The 16375-nt window shown below is 49.0% G+C and overlaps 1 protein-coding gene across 3 annotated transcripts in view; it reads right to left on the bottom strand.

Annotated features, from left to right (window-relative positions):
- Positions 1 to 16375, bottom strand: part of eIF2Bdelta (eukaryotic translation initiation factor 2B subunit delta) — a 69635-nt gene that overhangs the window by 17517 nt on the left and 35743 nt on the right. For all 3 annotated transcript variants that reach the window (XM_068394973.1, XM_068394975.1, XM_068394974.1), the window contains exon 3: positions 14983 to 16095. In XM_068394973.1, coding sequence (XP_068251074.1) covers positions 14983 to 16095 — 1113 coding nt within the window. The remainder of the gene's footprint in view (positions 1 to 14982; positions 16096 to 16375) is intronic.

The following is a 16375-nucleotide window of genomic DNA, read 5'->3' on the forward strand; positions in this document are numbered from 1 at the left end:
AGGGGGAGCTTTGCGAGCTGAGGACGCAACAAGATCGTGAGTGTCCTTCTGCACTAACGAAGCGGCTATTTCCTTAATCAGGACTTCTGGAAAAAGGCACTTGGAAAGAGGAGCAAAGAGAAGCTCAGATCTCTGGCACGGTGTAACTCCAGCAGAAAGGAATGAGCAGAGATTTTCTCGCTTTTTTAGGACTCCGGACACAAATGATGCAGCAAGCTCATTAGACCCATCACGTACGGCCTTGTCCATGCAGGACATAATGAGCAAGGAAGTCTCTTTATCTGTCGAAGAGATCTTCCTGCTTAGGGCTCCTAGACACCAGTCTAAGAAGTTAAAAACTTCGAAGGCCCTAAAGATTCCTTTCAAAAGGTGGTCCAGGTCCGAAGATGACCAACATATCTTTGAGCGTCTCATGGCAAGGCGGCGGGGAGAGTCTACAAGACTTGAGAAGTCGCCCTGGGCAGAGGCAGGAACTCCCAAGCCGAGAACTTCTCCCGTGGCATACAAGACGCTCGATCTAGAAGAGAGTCTAGCAGGGGGAAAAGCAAAGGCTGTCTTCCCTAAACTCTTCTTGGACTGCAACCATTCTCCTATCACCCGCAAAGCTCTCTTGGACGAGCGTGCGAGGACGAGTCTAGTAAAGGCAGGAGTGGTAGACGGCATGCCTAAAACAAACTCTGAAGGCGGAGAACGAGGAGCCACAGAAACAAACTGGTCAGGAAACAGCTCTTTGAAAATGGCCAAAACTTTTCTAAAGTCCAAAGAGGGTTGAGTAGACTTAGGCTCGTCCAATTCTGATTGTGGTTCATCTATATGTGCAGCAACATCATCATCAGAAAGTTCCTCATCCGACAACTGATGAGGAAACGGCAACGGAGTGGGTAACGGCTGGTTCGCTGAATCCGGTCGCACTGGTGCATGCGTGACTGAGCCGGACGCAACGTCATGGAACTGCTGCCCAGTCTGTGAGCTGGCGACAACCATGGTAGCGCGGGGACGCACAGCGTCTACTCCAGACTGTCTAGACTGATGTGGGTGCGCAGTGGAAACCACACTGGGTTGCGGAGGTTGACGCACCGCGTCAAAACAAAGCAACTCTGACGGTTGTTGAACATCCAGAACGTCAACGGCAACCTCCGTGCGTCGCTTAACGTCAACATGCGGCTGGCAGATCAAACTGGAACGCATGGGTGGAGGAACTCTCTCAACTGGAGTGCGTGAGAAGGTTACCTCAGCGTCCACAGGACGCACAACCGATCGCGTGGAGGGTTGTAGGCTAGGTACTGCACTAGCTGGTACGGCAGCAACCTTCTCCGCACGAAAGTCCTGCATCAGAGACGTAAGTTTAGACTGCATGTCTTGCAGTAGAGACCACTTAGGGTCTACGGGAGCAGGTGCGGCGACAGACGGTGTTACTGTCTGAAGCGGTACCGCTTTGCCTCTCTTAGGCGGTGAGCAGTCATCGGATGACGGCAACGAGTCCGAACTGACCCAGTGGCTACAACCGGGCCGTTGGACTTGTGCTGAAGGGACCGATTTACATTTTAACGGTCGCGAGACCTTGGTCCAAAGTTTCTTGCGAGAAACACCTTCAGAAGACGAGGTATAAATGGGCTTTCTCGTCTTAGTTAGGTAGGAGCGATCTTGGGTAGATACGCCCGATACCACGGAGGGAACGTCTGTTCGCTGATTAAAGCCTCTCGAACCCATGCGTCGTACGACATTGCTTCTCCCCTGGACTTGGGAGCTTGCAAGAGGTCCCGGACTAGGAGGACGACAGGCACGAACAGACGAACCCTCAAGCGCAACACTGTCCACAACATTATCACTTGGCACTTTAGCACTTCCCACTGCACTTTGGCACTTAAGCTCCTTCACATCCGCCATGAGCTGATTACGGTCACTAGCAAGGGACTCAACTCTCTCACCCAGAGCCTGGATGGCACGCATCATATCAGCCATCGATGGTTCCTGAGTGCCAGGAGGGGGGTTAGGAGCAACCACTACAGGGGAAGGAATAGGTTGTGGGGCATGAGGAGAGGATATATCAATAGAACGAGAAGAACTTCTCCTAACTCTATCTCTCTCTAGCCTACGTGTGGTCTTTTGAAATTCGATAAAATCGAATTCCGAAAGGCCAACGCACTCCTCACACCGATCTTCCAATTGACAGGTTTTATCCCGACAATTGGAACAAACAGTGTGAGGGTCGATAGAAGCCTTCGGAAGATGCCTAGAACAGTCCCTAGCATTGCATTTCCTAAATTTGGGGACTTGTGAAGGGTCAGCCATTTTGAATTGGTCAAGGGAAATTCCAAAAAACGATCAAAAAGTCATCAACAAAGAATCCGTTATCAAAAAGAGTTCAAGGATTTGTGTGAAGAAAAACCCTGCACAGCGAAAGCTCAAAACTAGAATATAGTACTTCACCAATTAGATGTGAAAAACTCCAGTTTAGCAACAGCGAGTAAAGTACGTCTTGCCGACACGGCGACAGAGAGAAAATTGAGTCTTTGTTTACATTGAGAACTGGGTATCTGGTCGACAGATGGCGCTGTTGGGCACACCCGCAACCTGTGTAGCGATCGCTGGCAAGTTTTTCCGTAGAGTTGTCTGTCGAGCAACAGAGTTGCAGCTATATAATCACCGGCTAAGTTAAATATTGAAAAAGGTTAATTTGATTAACAAAAAATTAAGGTTATTTTAAAAGTTCTTTAATTTGTTTCTAAAGTGGAGCTTCCTTCTTTGTTGAAGTTTGGGGATTCTAATACAAATTGTAGACTACAGGTTAGTATTTATGGAAAATGTATATCACTTACAGTTCAATTAGATTTATATTTTGCTAATACAGGAAAGCAAACCACAGGTCTTTCATGAGGAGGATCATTCATTAAGCAGGAGATACCATTGAAAAGTGAGGGTTATTCATCCCAACCTATACATGGGCAGGTGTCTTGACCCGATTGATAATGTGAGGCTATAGTCATTAGTGCTAGAGTTTTGTTGATGTGACATAAAACTCTTAAAAGTATTTTCTTAGAACCTGATGATTTCATATGAAAACATTGGTTTGAAGTGTAAAAATATGACAAATTAACAAATCCCCATACATAGTCTATCTTATGGCGTGTTGTATTCCTTAGGCAAACTAATGACTAGGAAGAGAATGCCCAATTGAATAACTCATCAGCAAGTGTATGGCCAGAAAATATATAGTTAGAAGGGGACAGTAAGAGAAAAAGACCAATTGTTCAACAATTTACTACGGCAAACTTAGACCAAACTCTTTTCTGTCAAGAATGGTCTTGGGCTGATATGCATGTTAGGTAACTATGAACAGTCTATAGGAGAATATATCCATGGTTGCTGAGGTAGAGGGAGGTAAAGGTGGTATGGCATCTCTAGATACTTTCCATTAACACCTGTGGTACTAAAACCTTCTTATGGAAAGTGAAGGGGTGATACCTAAGACTTCTTGAGCTCTGATCAGTAGAAACAAACAATCACGCTTGAATAGAGTGCTGATTTAAAAAATATAAAAAATTTTAAGTAATTTTTATTTTTCCTAACATACTTACCGAGAACTACTTTCTTAGGAGTTACCTGTAATCTCCTCTCTACTGACCAGAGTTTTGTGTAGTATACCCTACACCCGTTTTCTATGGAGGGCTAACCCAGGAGTGAGAGAACGTGCCCCGAGGGTAGCCTTGAGCTAGGTCGGAGTCAGCTTGAGTCCCGTTAGCCAGTAAGTTCCTCGGATGTTGCAAAAAGTCCCTGCAAGGGCAGAAAGGCACTCGGGGAAGGTAGGGAGGGCCATTACCCGAAAGTAGTTCTCGGTAAGTATGTTATGAAAAATAAAAATTACTTAAAATTTTTGATTTGTTCCAACACAAATACTTACCTCGAACTACTTTCTTAGGAGACTTACACTATAGGAGGTGGGAGTGGCTTCCTGGCCTTCAGACCCAGCAAAGCGGACGCCAAGAATCCTAGATATGAAATAGGTTCTTAAAACTGGGAAACGAACGGTAGGGTAAACTACACAAAGAGCTCACGTTAGTGTCCAAGTACTCACCCTTTGAAAAATCTTCTGATGTTGAGTCCAGTAACAAAGTTGCAGAGACGTGTTCTTCATTGGTTACATAAGAGTGGTTATCTCCGATAGGGATAGGAAACGGGGATTAGGGTGAAAAGGGACGAACCTGTGTCTCCTGGTTTTGCTATCCACGATTGTGCCTGGGCTTCACCGTTAAATCACTTGGAGCGCGGAGATGACTGTCCCAATGGAGAACCCGTCTAAGGACCTTCTTGAGTAATCCTTGAGGTAATGGGCAGTAAAGGTCGACTGGTTCGACCAGGTGCCCGCCCGAAGGATCTGGCCCACTGCCATGTTCTTCTCAAAGGCTAAGGAAGTGCTCAGACCTCTGATGTCATGGGGCTTGGGAGTACCTGGCAAGGCTAGTCCCTCCTCCTTGTAGGCCCTGGCAATAACTTGTCTCAACCAAAAGGATATGGTATTCTTCGATACCTGCTTCTTTGTAACACCTGTGGAGACGAAAAGGCTCTTGATGCCTGGCCGGAGATGTGCAGTCCTCTCAAGGTATTTTCTAATGGCACGGACAGGGCATAACCTCAAATCCTCAGGATTCCCAGTCCTAGGAATAGCTGGCAGAGAGAACCCCTCGAATTTAGGATCCCAGACTGCTGGGTTCTGGGTTTTCGCCACGAACGAAGGGACGAACTTGAAAGAGATCTCTCTCCACTCCTTCGAATGAGAGACGTCATAAGACATCCCATGGATCTCACCTACCCTTTTCGCAGAGGCCAAGGCCAACAAAAAGACCGTCTTGAGAGTGAGATCCCTGTCTACAATATCCTTCATTGGTTCGAACGGGGGGCTACTTAACATCTTCAGGACCCTAGCTAAGTCCCACTGAGGCACCCTAACAGTTTGAGGGGGGCAGGACTGTTCAAAACTCCTGACAAGCATAGAGATGTGTCTAGAGGAGCCCGGGTCGATGCCCTTCAGAAGGAAGACTTGACCCAAGGCTGCTCGTACTCCTTTTATAGCTGGGATTGACATCTCTATCTCGTCTCTGAGATATACTAGAAAGTCTGCGATATCTGGGACTGAGGCTTTGAGGGGTTTTATGCTCTTCGAAGCGCACCACTTCGTGAAAGAGGCCCACTTCGCTTGGTAGACCGCTGCCGACGACCTTCTCAGGTATCGCGACATCCTCTTAGCCGTTCCTGATGAATATCCTTCCTTCCTCAGGAGGCGCTCGATAGTCTCCAGGCGCGAAGGCGTAGAGACTGTGGGTTGTCATGGAACCTGAGAAAGTGTGGCTGTTGTAGAAGATCTGGCCTGTCGGGGAGTGGCCACGGAGGATGGCTTGTCAGGTCTTTTAGGTCTGCGAACCACTCTCTCTCCGGCCACCAGGGCGCTACCAAAGTCATCCTTAAGTTCCGGGCAGCCTTATCTGGTGAGCACTTGCCTGATCAACGTGAAGGGGGGAAAAGCGTACACGTCTAGGTTGTCCCACTTGTGCTGAAAGGCATCCTCCAAGGCTGCCTTTGGGTCTGGGACAGGAGAACAATACACGGGGAGTTGTGCGTTCAGCTTGGTTGCAAAGAGGTCCATCACCGGGGAACCCCACCGTTGAATGATGAGCCTGGCTACTTCTGGGAGGAGGAACCATTCTGTTCCTACTATCTGACCCATCCTGCTGAGACCGTCGGCTAGGACGTTCTTTTTCCCGGGGATGAACCTTGCCAATAACACTATCTGGTTCGCTTCCGCCCAATCTAGGATCTCTAGGGCGAGATCGCACAACTCCCTTGATTTTAGGCCTCCTTGCTTCTTTATGTACGCTACCACTGTGGCGTTGTCACACATCAACACCACAGTGTTTCCCCTTAGTAGATCGATGAAGTGCAGGCAAGCTTTCTGGACTGCCTTCAACTCTAGGACATTGATGTGTAGGCCTTTCTCCCCGTCCATCCAGGTTCCTCTCGCCGTCCCGTTGAGGAGATGGGCTCCCCATCCCTGGTTGGAGGCGTCTGTGAATAGGAGCAACTCGGGAGGTTCGGTCGCGAAGGGCATCCCCTTGAGCGTGTTCGACCGGCAATGACACCATTCCAGGGAGGGTATTGTGTTTGGCAGGACTGGAATTAATTTCTTCAGGTTCCATTGGACGGTCCTGAGTCTGAGTCTCCCCTGGGGAACCAGTTTCTCCAACGACACCAGATGACCTATTAACCTTTGCCAGTCCTTCGCCCTCCTGGGTTGCCCCGACAGAAAAGGGAGAAGGATCTTCATTCGATTGCTTACCCGCTCCTCTGACGGAAAAGCTTTCACTAGTAGAGAATCCAGTGTCATCCCCAAAAAGGTCATTCTGGTGGAGGGAGATAGGTTCGATTTTTCTGGGTTGATCATGATACCCAGACCCTTGCAAAACTGGAGAAGTTTTATACCCTGCTCCTTCAAAACGTCCTCTGAGGAGGAAAGAAGCAACCAGTCGTCCAGGTACCGGATGAGGCGAATGCCCCGCTCATGAGCCCACACCAAGACTGTCGTGAAGACACTCGTGAATACCTGGGGAGCTGTCGACAACCCGAAGCAGAGGGTCTTGAATTGCAGGATCTGGGTACCCTTTTCACCCGGAGAAACTTCCGACTTGAGGGATGGACCGGGATTTGGAAGTATGCGTCCTTGAGGTCTATGGTCATCATGTAGTCTTTCTCCCTCAAGGACAGCAAGACCGACTTCGGAGTGTCCATTTTGAAATCTGTCTTTCGCACAAACTTGTTGAGAGCTGACAGGTCTATCACCGGTCTCCACCCCCCCGTCGCCTTTTCTACCAGGAACAGGCAGCTGTAGAAACCTGGCCCTGGGTGCAGGACCTCCTCCATGGCGCCCTTCTCCAACATCGTGGACACCTCTTCTTGAAGGACCACCCTCTTCAACGGGTCCTTGGGTGCCAGCCACTCCGACAGGCTGGCCGGAATTAAAGGCGGGGGTTCCGTTAAGAACAGTAGCCTGTACCCCTCCTTCAGTACGGATACTGTCCAGGGTTCCGCCCCGTGAGCCTTCCATGCTTGCCAATGTAGTCTGAGGCATACCCCAACCTGAGGCTTGGGCAGGAGTAAGGGGCCTCCCACTCTACCTCCTCCTGGAGGAGCGGCCTGAACGGCCTCTCCTGGAGGCAGAATATCCTGTTCTAACCGAGGCAGACGCTGCTGGAGCTCCTCTACGGGGGGGCTGTGGCGCTGAAGCCCACGAGGAAGAAGGGGCTTCTCTCCTTGTCAGGTTAGGCGGGGCCTGAGAAGTAGTGGGGCTGTCTGATGCTGATCTCTTGTAGGGGGGCCTCCTTACCGGTTGAGGCCTGGGAGCGTTCACTTCTTTTCGTTTAGCCACCTTTTCCATAATCTCTTCTAGCTCTTTCAAGGGGAACAAGGAGTCACCCCACACAGGAAGGCTCCTCATGGCCCTCGCCTCCCTGTCTGGGACCTTCCGGGAAAGCTTCGCCAGAATAGTGTCCCTTTTGCGAAGAACCCAATTCGCTGACAGGGCAAGGGACTGATACGTGAGGAACTTCAGGGTCTTGCCCCCGGAGATGATAAGTGCCCTCAGGAGGTTTTGCTGCTCCGGGTCCGTCAAGTCATATGTGGCTTGAACACCTACCAGTGTGGATGCTGATCTCTTGTAGGGGGGCCTCCTTACCGGTTGAGGCCTGGGAGCGTTCACTTCTTTTCGTTTAGCCACCTTTTCCATAATCTCTTCTAGCTCTTTCAAGGGGAACAAGGAGTCACCCCACACAGGAAGGCTCCTCATGGCCCTCGCCTCCCTGTCTGGGACCTTCCGGGAAAGCTTCGCCAGAATAGTGTCCCTTTTGCGAAGAACCCAATTCGCTGACAGGGCAAGGGACTGATACGTGAGGAACTTCAGGGTCTTGCCCCCGGAGATGATAAGTTCCCTCAGGAGGTTTTGCTGCTCCGGGTCCGTCAAGTCATATGTGGCTTGAACACCTACCAGTGTGGAAGCACACCAGTCCAACCAAGAGGAGACGTGCACCAAGTCTTTCGACATCTCCTCCATCATCGCAGCCTCCGACTGCGAAAAGCAAATCGGGGCTGAAGAGGCTCTGTCCTCCGGGGCACCCTGTCCCAGAACGTCGAGGGCAGGCTCCACCTTGCAGGCTCCCGGTCGTTGTCCCTCTGGCACATAAAACCTACTCTGTGTCTTGAGCCCTTGGAGCAACTTCGAGAAGCTCTGCGTTTTGGGAGCTTCGGCATTGCCTGCCACAACTCTATCAACATGAGCCCGGCCCAGGACGAGATCTCAAGCCACAGGCAGGGTCAGGGAGGTTTTCTGTTGGACGGGTGCCTGCATCAAGCGGGTCAGGCTGGACCTCCAGTAGTTCTCATCGGTTGGGACCGGTTCCTCAATCCTATGATGCCTTCGAATTAGGCCTATAACCTTCCGATAGGCCGAGTCCTCGGTCGGGGAACCTTCTCCCGTCAGCAGTACCTTCCGCCTGATCCCGAGGAGCCGGGTCATCGGGCACTCCCACTGGGCGCTTCGGTTCTGGAACAACAGGCACTCCCCTGCGGTGGTACCGGTCTTCCCCGGCAGAAACCTCGCACCAAGTTCGGGGCTCAGAACTGGCATCGCCGTGCCGGCGAGGACTACCGTTCGTGTATTCTCTCTGGGGGACGAGGGCGCGGATCCCGTGGGCTGACCCGACGGAGGGAACCGTTCCTTTAAGTCCGAGGGCCGAACCAGCTGTGCTGATTCGGCCAGGCTGCCCGTATGGAAGCACGGTTCCCCCCGCTGGGCGGGGTGAACCGGAAGCTTCGCGGCCTTACGCCTGCCTGAAGCGGCCTTCTCGCATTTCTCCCTGCGAGGGTCATATCTGCGTCTGGAGGATGGCCTTCGTGGCGAGAAATCCCTGGACTGCCGGTCCGGGGAACGCTGCAACTCAGACTTACGGGGAACGAAGACCCAATCACCATCGGGGGACCTACTCCTCCTGTACTTCCTCCATGGAGAGCGGGACCGTTTCCTACTGAACCTCGTACGGGATCTTGAGCGGGAACGCCTGCTCCTGGACCGCTCCCTCCGTCGCCGATGTCTCCTCATTTCCTCTTCTGAAGACAACGAAGCCCCACCATCTGAAGAGCCCGACGAAACTGTACCACACGAACGACGGGCAGAAGCGGGGGCTGCGGAGGGCTTCGCGACTTGCTGCGTACCAGAGGTCGAGGGTTGTAGGAAGGTCTCTGGAACCGCCGTCAGAGGAGCTGGAAAAGAGGTTTGGCGCCCTACACTAGGGAACCAGGTATCCAGCCCCTCTTCCATCCGCATTGGGGACCTACCTGGCGTTTTAGGGAGCCTCCACCCGAAGGGCTCACTTACCGTGGAGTCCAACTTACCCTGGGCGTCACCAGCTGCTGAAGAACCTGAAACACAGGCCCACGAAGCGGGCGAAGAAACAGGCACAACATTACTACACCACAAGGGGCCGTCGGAGGAAACGTGCCCCCCCAGGCACAAGGGCAGAGTCTCCAGAACCCCCAGACACAGCACTACCAGGCCCCCCACTAGCCTGAGAAGACCCAGCAACCCCCACTTCACACACATTAGACTCCAGGGAAAGAACCCTCGACTCTTTCCCCGCAACGGACTTACCTCGTCCCCTACTCTGGGTAGGGGAAGTCGAGACAGAAACCCCGTCGGACCGTCCACTGGGTGACGGTAACGGCGAAGAGATGCTAGATTTCCTGGGCGATCGTTTCGACGACTTCTTCTTCTTAGTGCCGTAACGCACCCACTGTATCTCACTCCAACTAACACACTCAATGCACGTATCCGATGGCGAGCACATCCTGCCCCTACAGGAAGAGCAAAGGGAGTGAGGGTCTACTTCGGGCTTGGAAAGGAACGCTCCACACGACTTTCCGGCTCTAGGCCCAGGACAACGGCGGATCTGCTCCATAGCACACAACCACAAGGCACAGGAACGAAGGGAATCAACAAGGAATACACTTGGAAAGCACAAGGAAGGGTAGTGAACACGCAAGAACACAAGGGATAAGCACAAAGATACCACGCGGGACACAAAGGGTCGAGAGAGACGAGAGCGGCGTGATGGTATGGTATCACGTCGCGACCAGAGAACTTACTGGCTAATGGGACCCAAGCTGACTCCGACCTAGCTCAAGGCTACCCTCGGGGCACGTTCTCTCACTCCCGGGTTAGCCCTCCATAGAAAACGGGTGTAGGGTATACTACACAAAACTCTAGTCGGTAGAGAGGAGATTACAGGTAACTCCTAAGAAAGTAGTTCGAGGTAAGTATTTGTGTTGGAACAATTATGAATTCAGAATGAGATAATATTCTTAGATACTACTTTCTTGAACTTGTCAGTAATAGCTAAAGGTTGTGAAGAATCAGATTTAGGTGCCGGATTCTGTTCACATGGCAATGTAAGGTTCATCAAACACAATAGGATCTCACTGAATCATCAGCGAAACATTTGAAGAATGGGATAAAAAAGGGACTAAAATCTCTCATTAGGGATTTACCCATCCTGTGTTTTGGCCACAATATTTGGAGTGAATGAGAACAATATGGATCTCCTAAATTCAGTGATAAATAAGATATGATAAACTTTGCAACTCGCCCACTCTCTTTTGCAACGCTATGGAGATTGTGTAGCTGAGTGAAAGAAGCAAAGGAGCCATGCTCAACTGAATGATCTCAAGAGACAGGCACCCATATTTCTACTGCTCCCCTGTGATCTAGCGGGCAGCAGCTTCTGGGCTGGAGGAGTTGCTGCGTAGGGCCTCGTCGTCATCACCCTCTGGAGAAGTGAGTTTGGGCTGATCTTTCTCCATCGCTCTGCTGCGCTCTCGACATCTTCAACATTGAAAATCGAAGGACCCTCTATTGATGAGGTTTGTAGTCTCGTCACCTTAATTTTCGATACCTGTCTGTGGAATCTTTCGATCACCGCATCCCTATACTTGAGGACCCAGTTAGCCCACAAGTTTACCACTTGGTGGGTCAGGAACTCGATGGTCCTCATACCTGAGAGCAGAAAGTAGACACAGACTCTCTTGCCTATTCTTGGGACCAGTCCTTTGTCATGAATAGGTGACCCACTGACCCAAACCATAGATCAAGCCACAAAGTAGCCTACATGGCATACTTCATGACCCTCTCCATGTTCAGGGTGTCGCTCGCTAAGAAGTTCACCTGAGGTCTAGTTAGTCTGAAACGAAATGCCCTTGGTCAGAAACACTTTCCTCCATTACTTCATAGTACCTTCTATGCTGGGAAAAAAGCGTAGGGAGGAGTTTCACTGCATCACAGGACCGTAAGGACTGGGAACCTCCGGTGATCTTTATAGCCCCCTTCAACTCCCTTGACCAGGGGAGGGCTACGCAGTTTTGGCAGGTTTCTGGGTATCATACAAAAGGCCCAAGACCATGTCCTTACCTTGCCAAAATGTGTGATCTGTCTCCTGCTCTGTTGCCGAGACCTTAGGGCTTGCTGCCCTCGAGTGTGTCATGTCCGGAATCTTGCTCAACGTCTTCCACCCCCGAGCTCGCACCCGTAGGAGCCTGGGGTGGGTCGTCAGGATCACCATGGTGTCTTGTGGAGTCTCTCGACATTGAGTTGTCCGCCGTCATTTTTGTGGAACATGTTGAGCTTGGCACTCTTTCTTGAACCAGTGCTGTTATCCTCAATGTCCAGTTCTTGGGCCCCATCTTGGAATCTTTCCTCTCCCTAGGTTTCGGCGAGTCTCTTCGAACTGTCCTTCTTCCAGGACAGGCTAGAAGTACACATGGAAGGTGAGAGGGGTGGGCTGCTTCTGTCAAGGGAGAGGGCTGGATCATTCAAGCAGTCTCAATCGGCGACAAGCAGTAAGTCTTCGTCAAGGAGATCTCTCTCGGTGATCTCGAGCCCTTGCTGGTCCGGAGGTGTAACGTGTCGCCCGGGGGAGGAGCCAATTACCTTTTTTTGCCTCTTTTCCTTTGACGGGATCATTGGAGTTAGAACCAACTTCGAGAAGTCTTGCTGAAGCTTGCCAGAGTCTGTAGGAGGATTACGGACCTTGGATCGGATACTGTAGGTGAGAAGAACATAGGAGTCTGCTGCTCCTGTGGTCGAGCTGGAACTGAACTCTGTCTCAGATTGGATGGAGGAAAGGTGAACCTTGAGGCACTTGATGTCTCTACCCGCAGAATGCTGGTCGAGGCTGCGGCCAGCAGGTTTTTACCCAAGGAAACCTACAAAGTACCTGTAACTGCTTGATGAACTACCAAGAACAACTCATGGAACAAGGCCATTTCCTTGCTGAAAGAAGGAACGGTCGTCGGGGCTCCACGAGAGCGCTTGCGTTCCGTGGTTCGTCTGCGATAAGTTTAAGCTGTTCTGTCTTCCTTCTTTGGGGAAGCATGCTTGCATTTGCTTGAATGAATGCGCACCGGCATGATGTTGCATTCGGTCTACGGGATGCTATGATGTTGCGCGCTGCCGTGTTACTGCCAGGTCACGAGATGATGGTGGTCATGAGCTGAAGCGTGGACGCTAGCTGGAACACAATCACGAGATGGAAGACTATGCTACCTCGTTGTTGAAGCGTCTACTGGTCGTTGTTTGTGTGATTGCTCTGGATAGTTTCGACTGTTAAGGTTGACTCTATAATAGGTATCGCGAGCTGGCGATAGAGAACACCTTGGCTTGTGCTGGTTGTCGTGGGCAAGTGCTCCTGGAATCCTCTGGTCATGCATCTTTAGCTCATGTGTCAAAACTCCCAATGGAGTTTGGCAAGCACTACTGTGTGATCCCACAACAGGAACTGAAAGAGTACTACTGGAAGGAACTGGATGAGTCATGCTGGTCAGACGAGTGAAGGTCAAAGATCGCTGAATACGTCGAACTTGCCAACGAGGTATCACAGCTGCACCCAGCCTAAGTGCTACCTCGTCATCTCGCTCCGACGACCTGCACTCCGAAGAGCTAGAAAAGGGCATAGACAAATCCAAAACCTTTCTCATAGCCCTGCACGGAGGAGACCACCCAGGAGAAGACCTAACCTAAGAGAGGGAAAGGTGTCCCTTAAGAGGAGCAGGAACATGTTTCGGACTCTTCATTTCCTCCGCCGGCTGAGCTAACTCAGAACGAGAGAGTGGGCCATCATCCGCACACTCAGAAGCAACACTGAGATCGAGCTCTATGTCGGCAGCAAGCAGCCTTCTTAAAGAATTCAGTGACGGTCCAGTAAAGACTGAAATAGGTCGGGACACTACAGACTGCCGGTGCAATACCTTTGGAATCTCTAAAGAGGAGATGAGGTCAACCTCTGAGGATGCCGGTGTACACTTCCTCTGTGCCCTAAACTGAATCAACTCCAGCAGACCTTCCTTCGACGAGAGACAAGTGATTCCTAAATAGGGCCACAGCTGAAGTATGTCTTCAATAGAGAACAACTCCCCTGAGGCAGAGAGCAGCGCCACTTCACTAGGGGAAGCAGCTGAGTCCTACAGTCCTAAGAGTTGTCTGGGTGTCAAAGGGTCACCACTTCTACTTGATCAATCCCCAGGAGAGACCGATCGAGCAGAAGCTTCAGGAATAGATCGAAAATATGAAGAATGAAGTCAAAATTTTATTGCCTGCAAGAATGACCCAAAAGGAGACTAATCCCTCTTCGACTTCTTACGTCTACAAAATCTCTCCCAATGGGAGAATGACCATTCCTGACATTCTGCATAGGTATCCTCCTGTGTACAAGGGCATCCTCTGCAGGCCGGAAACAGGGAGTGAGGGTTGGTCTCGACCGGAGAAATGAAGGTACCATGTTTGTGACCTTCACATCCAGGACAAATCCGCACGCCAACCTAAAACAGCAATACAAACCTGGAAAAAGGAAAAAGCAAAAACAGATTAGTCAAAGGCCAATCAAAAATGTTGAGCAGTAAGAGAGAAAACGTCCGCTCTCACCCAAGCCAATAGCAAAAGTGACGAGAGAACACAGGTGTGTTTGAGCAGGGTAGCCGGTACTATCCCCTACACCTCCGCTAACAAGCGATGGGGTAGTGATACCTCGCTAAAAGTCTTATGGCTAGTTTTCCAGCTTCGCTGAAAGTATATTCCCTGACAAATAGCGGAAGGGTGTATTAGTGATGGAACAAATTACTTTCGAGATCTTATTTGTTCCAACACATTTAGAAACTTTACATCCTTGAAAATATGAAGACTCGCTCATTATTGGAAGGAAGTCACTAGAGTAGAACAAAATTGGAAGGTTCTTTTCTTTCCTGGACATGTCATCCTTCCTTGTCCCATACTGGAACAAGGAAGATGACTCCAACATCCTAACAGCATATCATATGACTGTGGAAGCTGTTAGGTTTGTTTACACGTAGAAGAGTGAGAAGATTGAATTGAATATGGATGGATAAAGTTAAAGATCTGAGAGACAAACAATTGTCATAGAAGAATGTTTGACCCTGCCAGGTGGAGGAAAGGTGTCAGAAACATGGATTCCACATTAAAATACGAAAAGATGCAGAGAAAGATGATGATATGCACAGAAAGAAAATTAATTTGCTGTACATAAAGTTTCTATAAATGTAATTTTAGAAAGGCTTATATAGCATTTCCAAGGCTTGAAAAATTACAAATTTTTAGGCCATAACTTTCATAATCTTAAATTCTGAATTTCAAGCTCAAACTTATGTTGTGAGAAAAGAAACAATGTTAAAAACAAAAATCTTTTAGTTTTAAGATATTATAGGGCAGAAAATATCAAACCTGATGGAAATGCACTACAGTATTACAGAGTATTGAATACTATAAAGACTAAAGTGAAATTCTAGGAGATTACAGACCTAGTTCATACATAGAACAAAAAAATAACTGTTTTTTATGGAGCATTTAAGAGCACTTCAAAAAGATAACTTCTAGCCTACCTTCATCTTAATTCCTAAAGTCCTTACAGCTGGGTGGATGAAATCACAGTTTACCGGATGCGATGGAGGTTGAGACAAGAACGGAGTAAGATGACCCAAGAGAGGAACCCTTCTTTCGCTCTGTTCTTTATCAGTACTCTTTTTATCTCTTCCTCTCTTTACCTCAACTTCTGATTTTTTCTTAGATGGCTGTGTCGTCGTTTTATCTTTGCTTCCTTGCTGGGGTTGCTTCTGCTTCTTCTCTGCTTCTTGCTGCACTTTTGATTCCATCTTCGCTTTCCTCTGAGCTTCCTGTTTCTCTCGCCGTTCACGCTTCAATTCTGCCTTTGATTTTCCTGATGCATCTGATTCCTTGCTTTTAGCCTCCTGACCTGCTTTTGCTGGTGCAACTTGCTGCCCTTCACCTGAAGAGGGTTTTTGAACAGCCTGCACATTCTGGACAGTTTCACGATTCACCTCCACTTTATTTGCATTATTTACCTCCACTTCTTGTTTTTCATTCTCTTTGTTACTTCCTTTTTTCTTTGATTTCTTGGCTTCTTTTCGTGCTTTCCTTTCCAGTTCTAATTCTTCACGAGACTTCTCTTGTGAATTAGAGATGACATTATTGGCATGAGCAATATCATTGCTCTGAGTAATTTTTCCCTTTTCAACCTTAGGAGAATTAGTCTTTGTAACATTCTGGGGAACAAAGTCCTTGTGTTCCACCACTATATTTTCAAGCAGACCGCATAAGCGGTCAAGTTTATTCAATCCACCGGACATCGCGAGATTATTTTTAACGTCCCGCTTCAAATCCTTATCCTCTTCATCTATATCTTTCAAGACCACAGAGTTTTCTTTCTCACCTGGTAATGAGTATTCACCAGTGATGCCTTCTAATGATGCGGAGAGAGAGCCAGGGTGTACACCCGACGGCAAATTATCACTTGACGAAGTTCCAGCCTGAGACTCGAGGAGAGAGTCTTTAGACGTCCCGCCTGCTAGATCTGAGACTTTATGGGTGTGAGGGAGCCTTGTGGGAGTACCTGCAGGGCTTGAAGGAGTTGACTTTCCAGAGCCAAATCTCTTGTTTCTGGGAGACTTACCATGCCTCCTACGTCGGGAACGATCCTGAAAATGGATTAATTGTCCATTAAAAACTACATACTGTAAGGAATTACATAAACCATTTTGAAAAACATAAGTTCTTATTAAGCTAAAGATAATTAAGTTATTCTAACTGTGAAAAAGAAAATGCTCAACAAAACACCTTTCTTGAAGTAGTATTTATGGGAAAATAAATGATGAAAAATTCAAAAACTACGATAACTTATGTACAGTACAGTACGCTGTATTGCAACTAGGGTGAAAGTTATCTTATGTTAAGAAAAGTATACTGACCACCATATCG

This window comes from Palaemon carinicauda, chromosome 20, assembly GCF_036898095.1.
Source record: "Palaemon carinicauda isolate YSFRI2023 chromosome 20, ASM3689809v2, whole genome shotgun sequence".
NCBI lineage: Eukaryota > Metazoa > Arthropoda > Malacostraca > Decapoda > Palaemonidae > Palaemon > Palaemon carinicauda.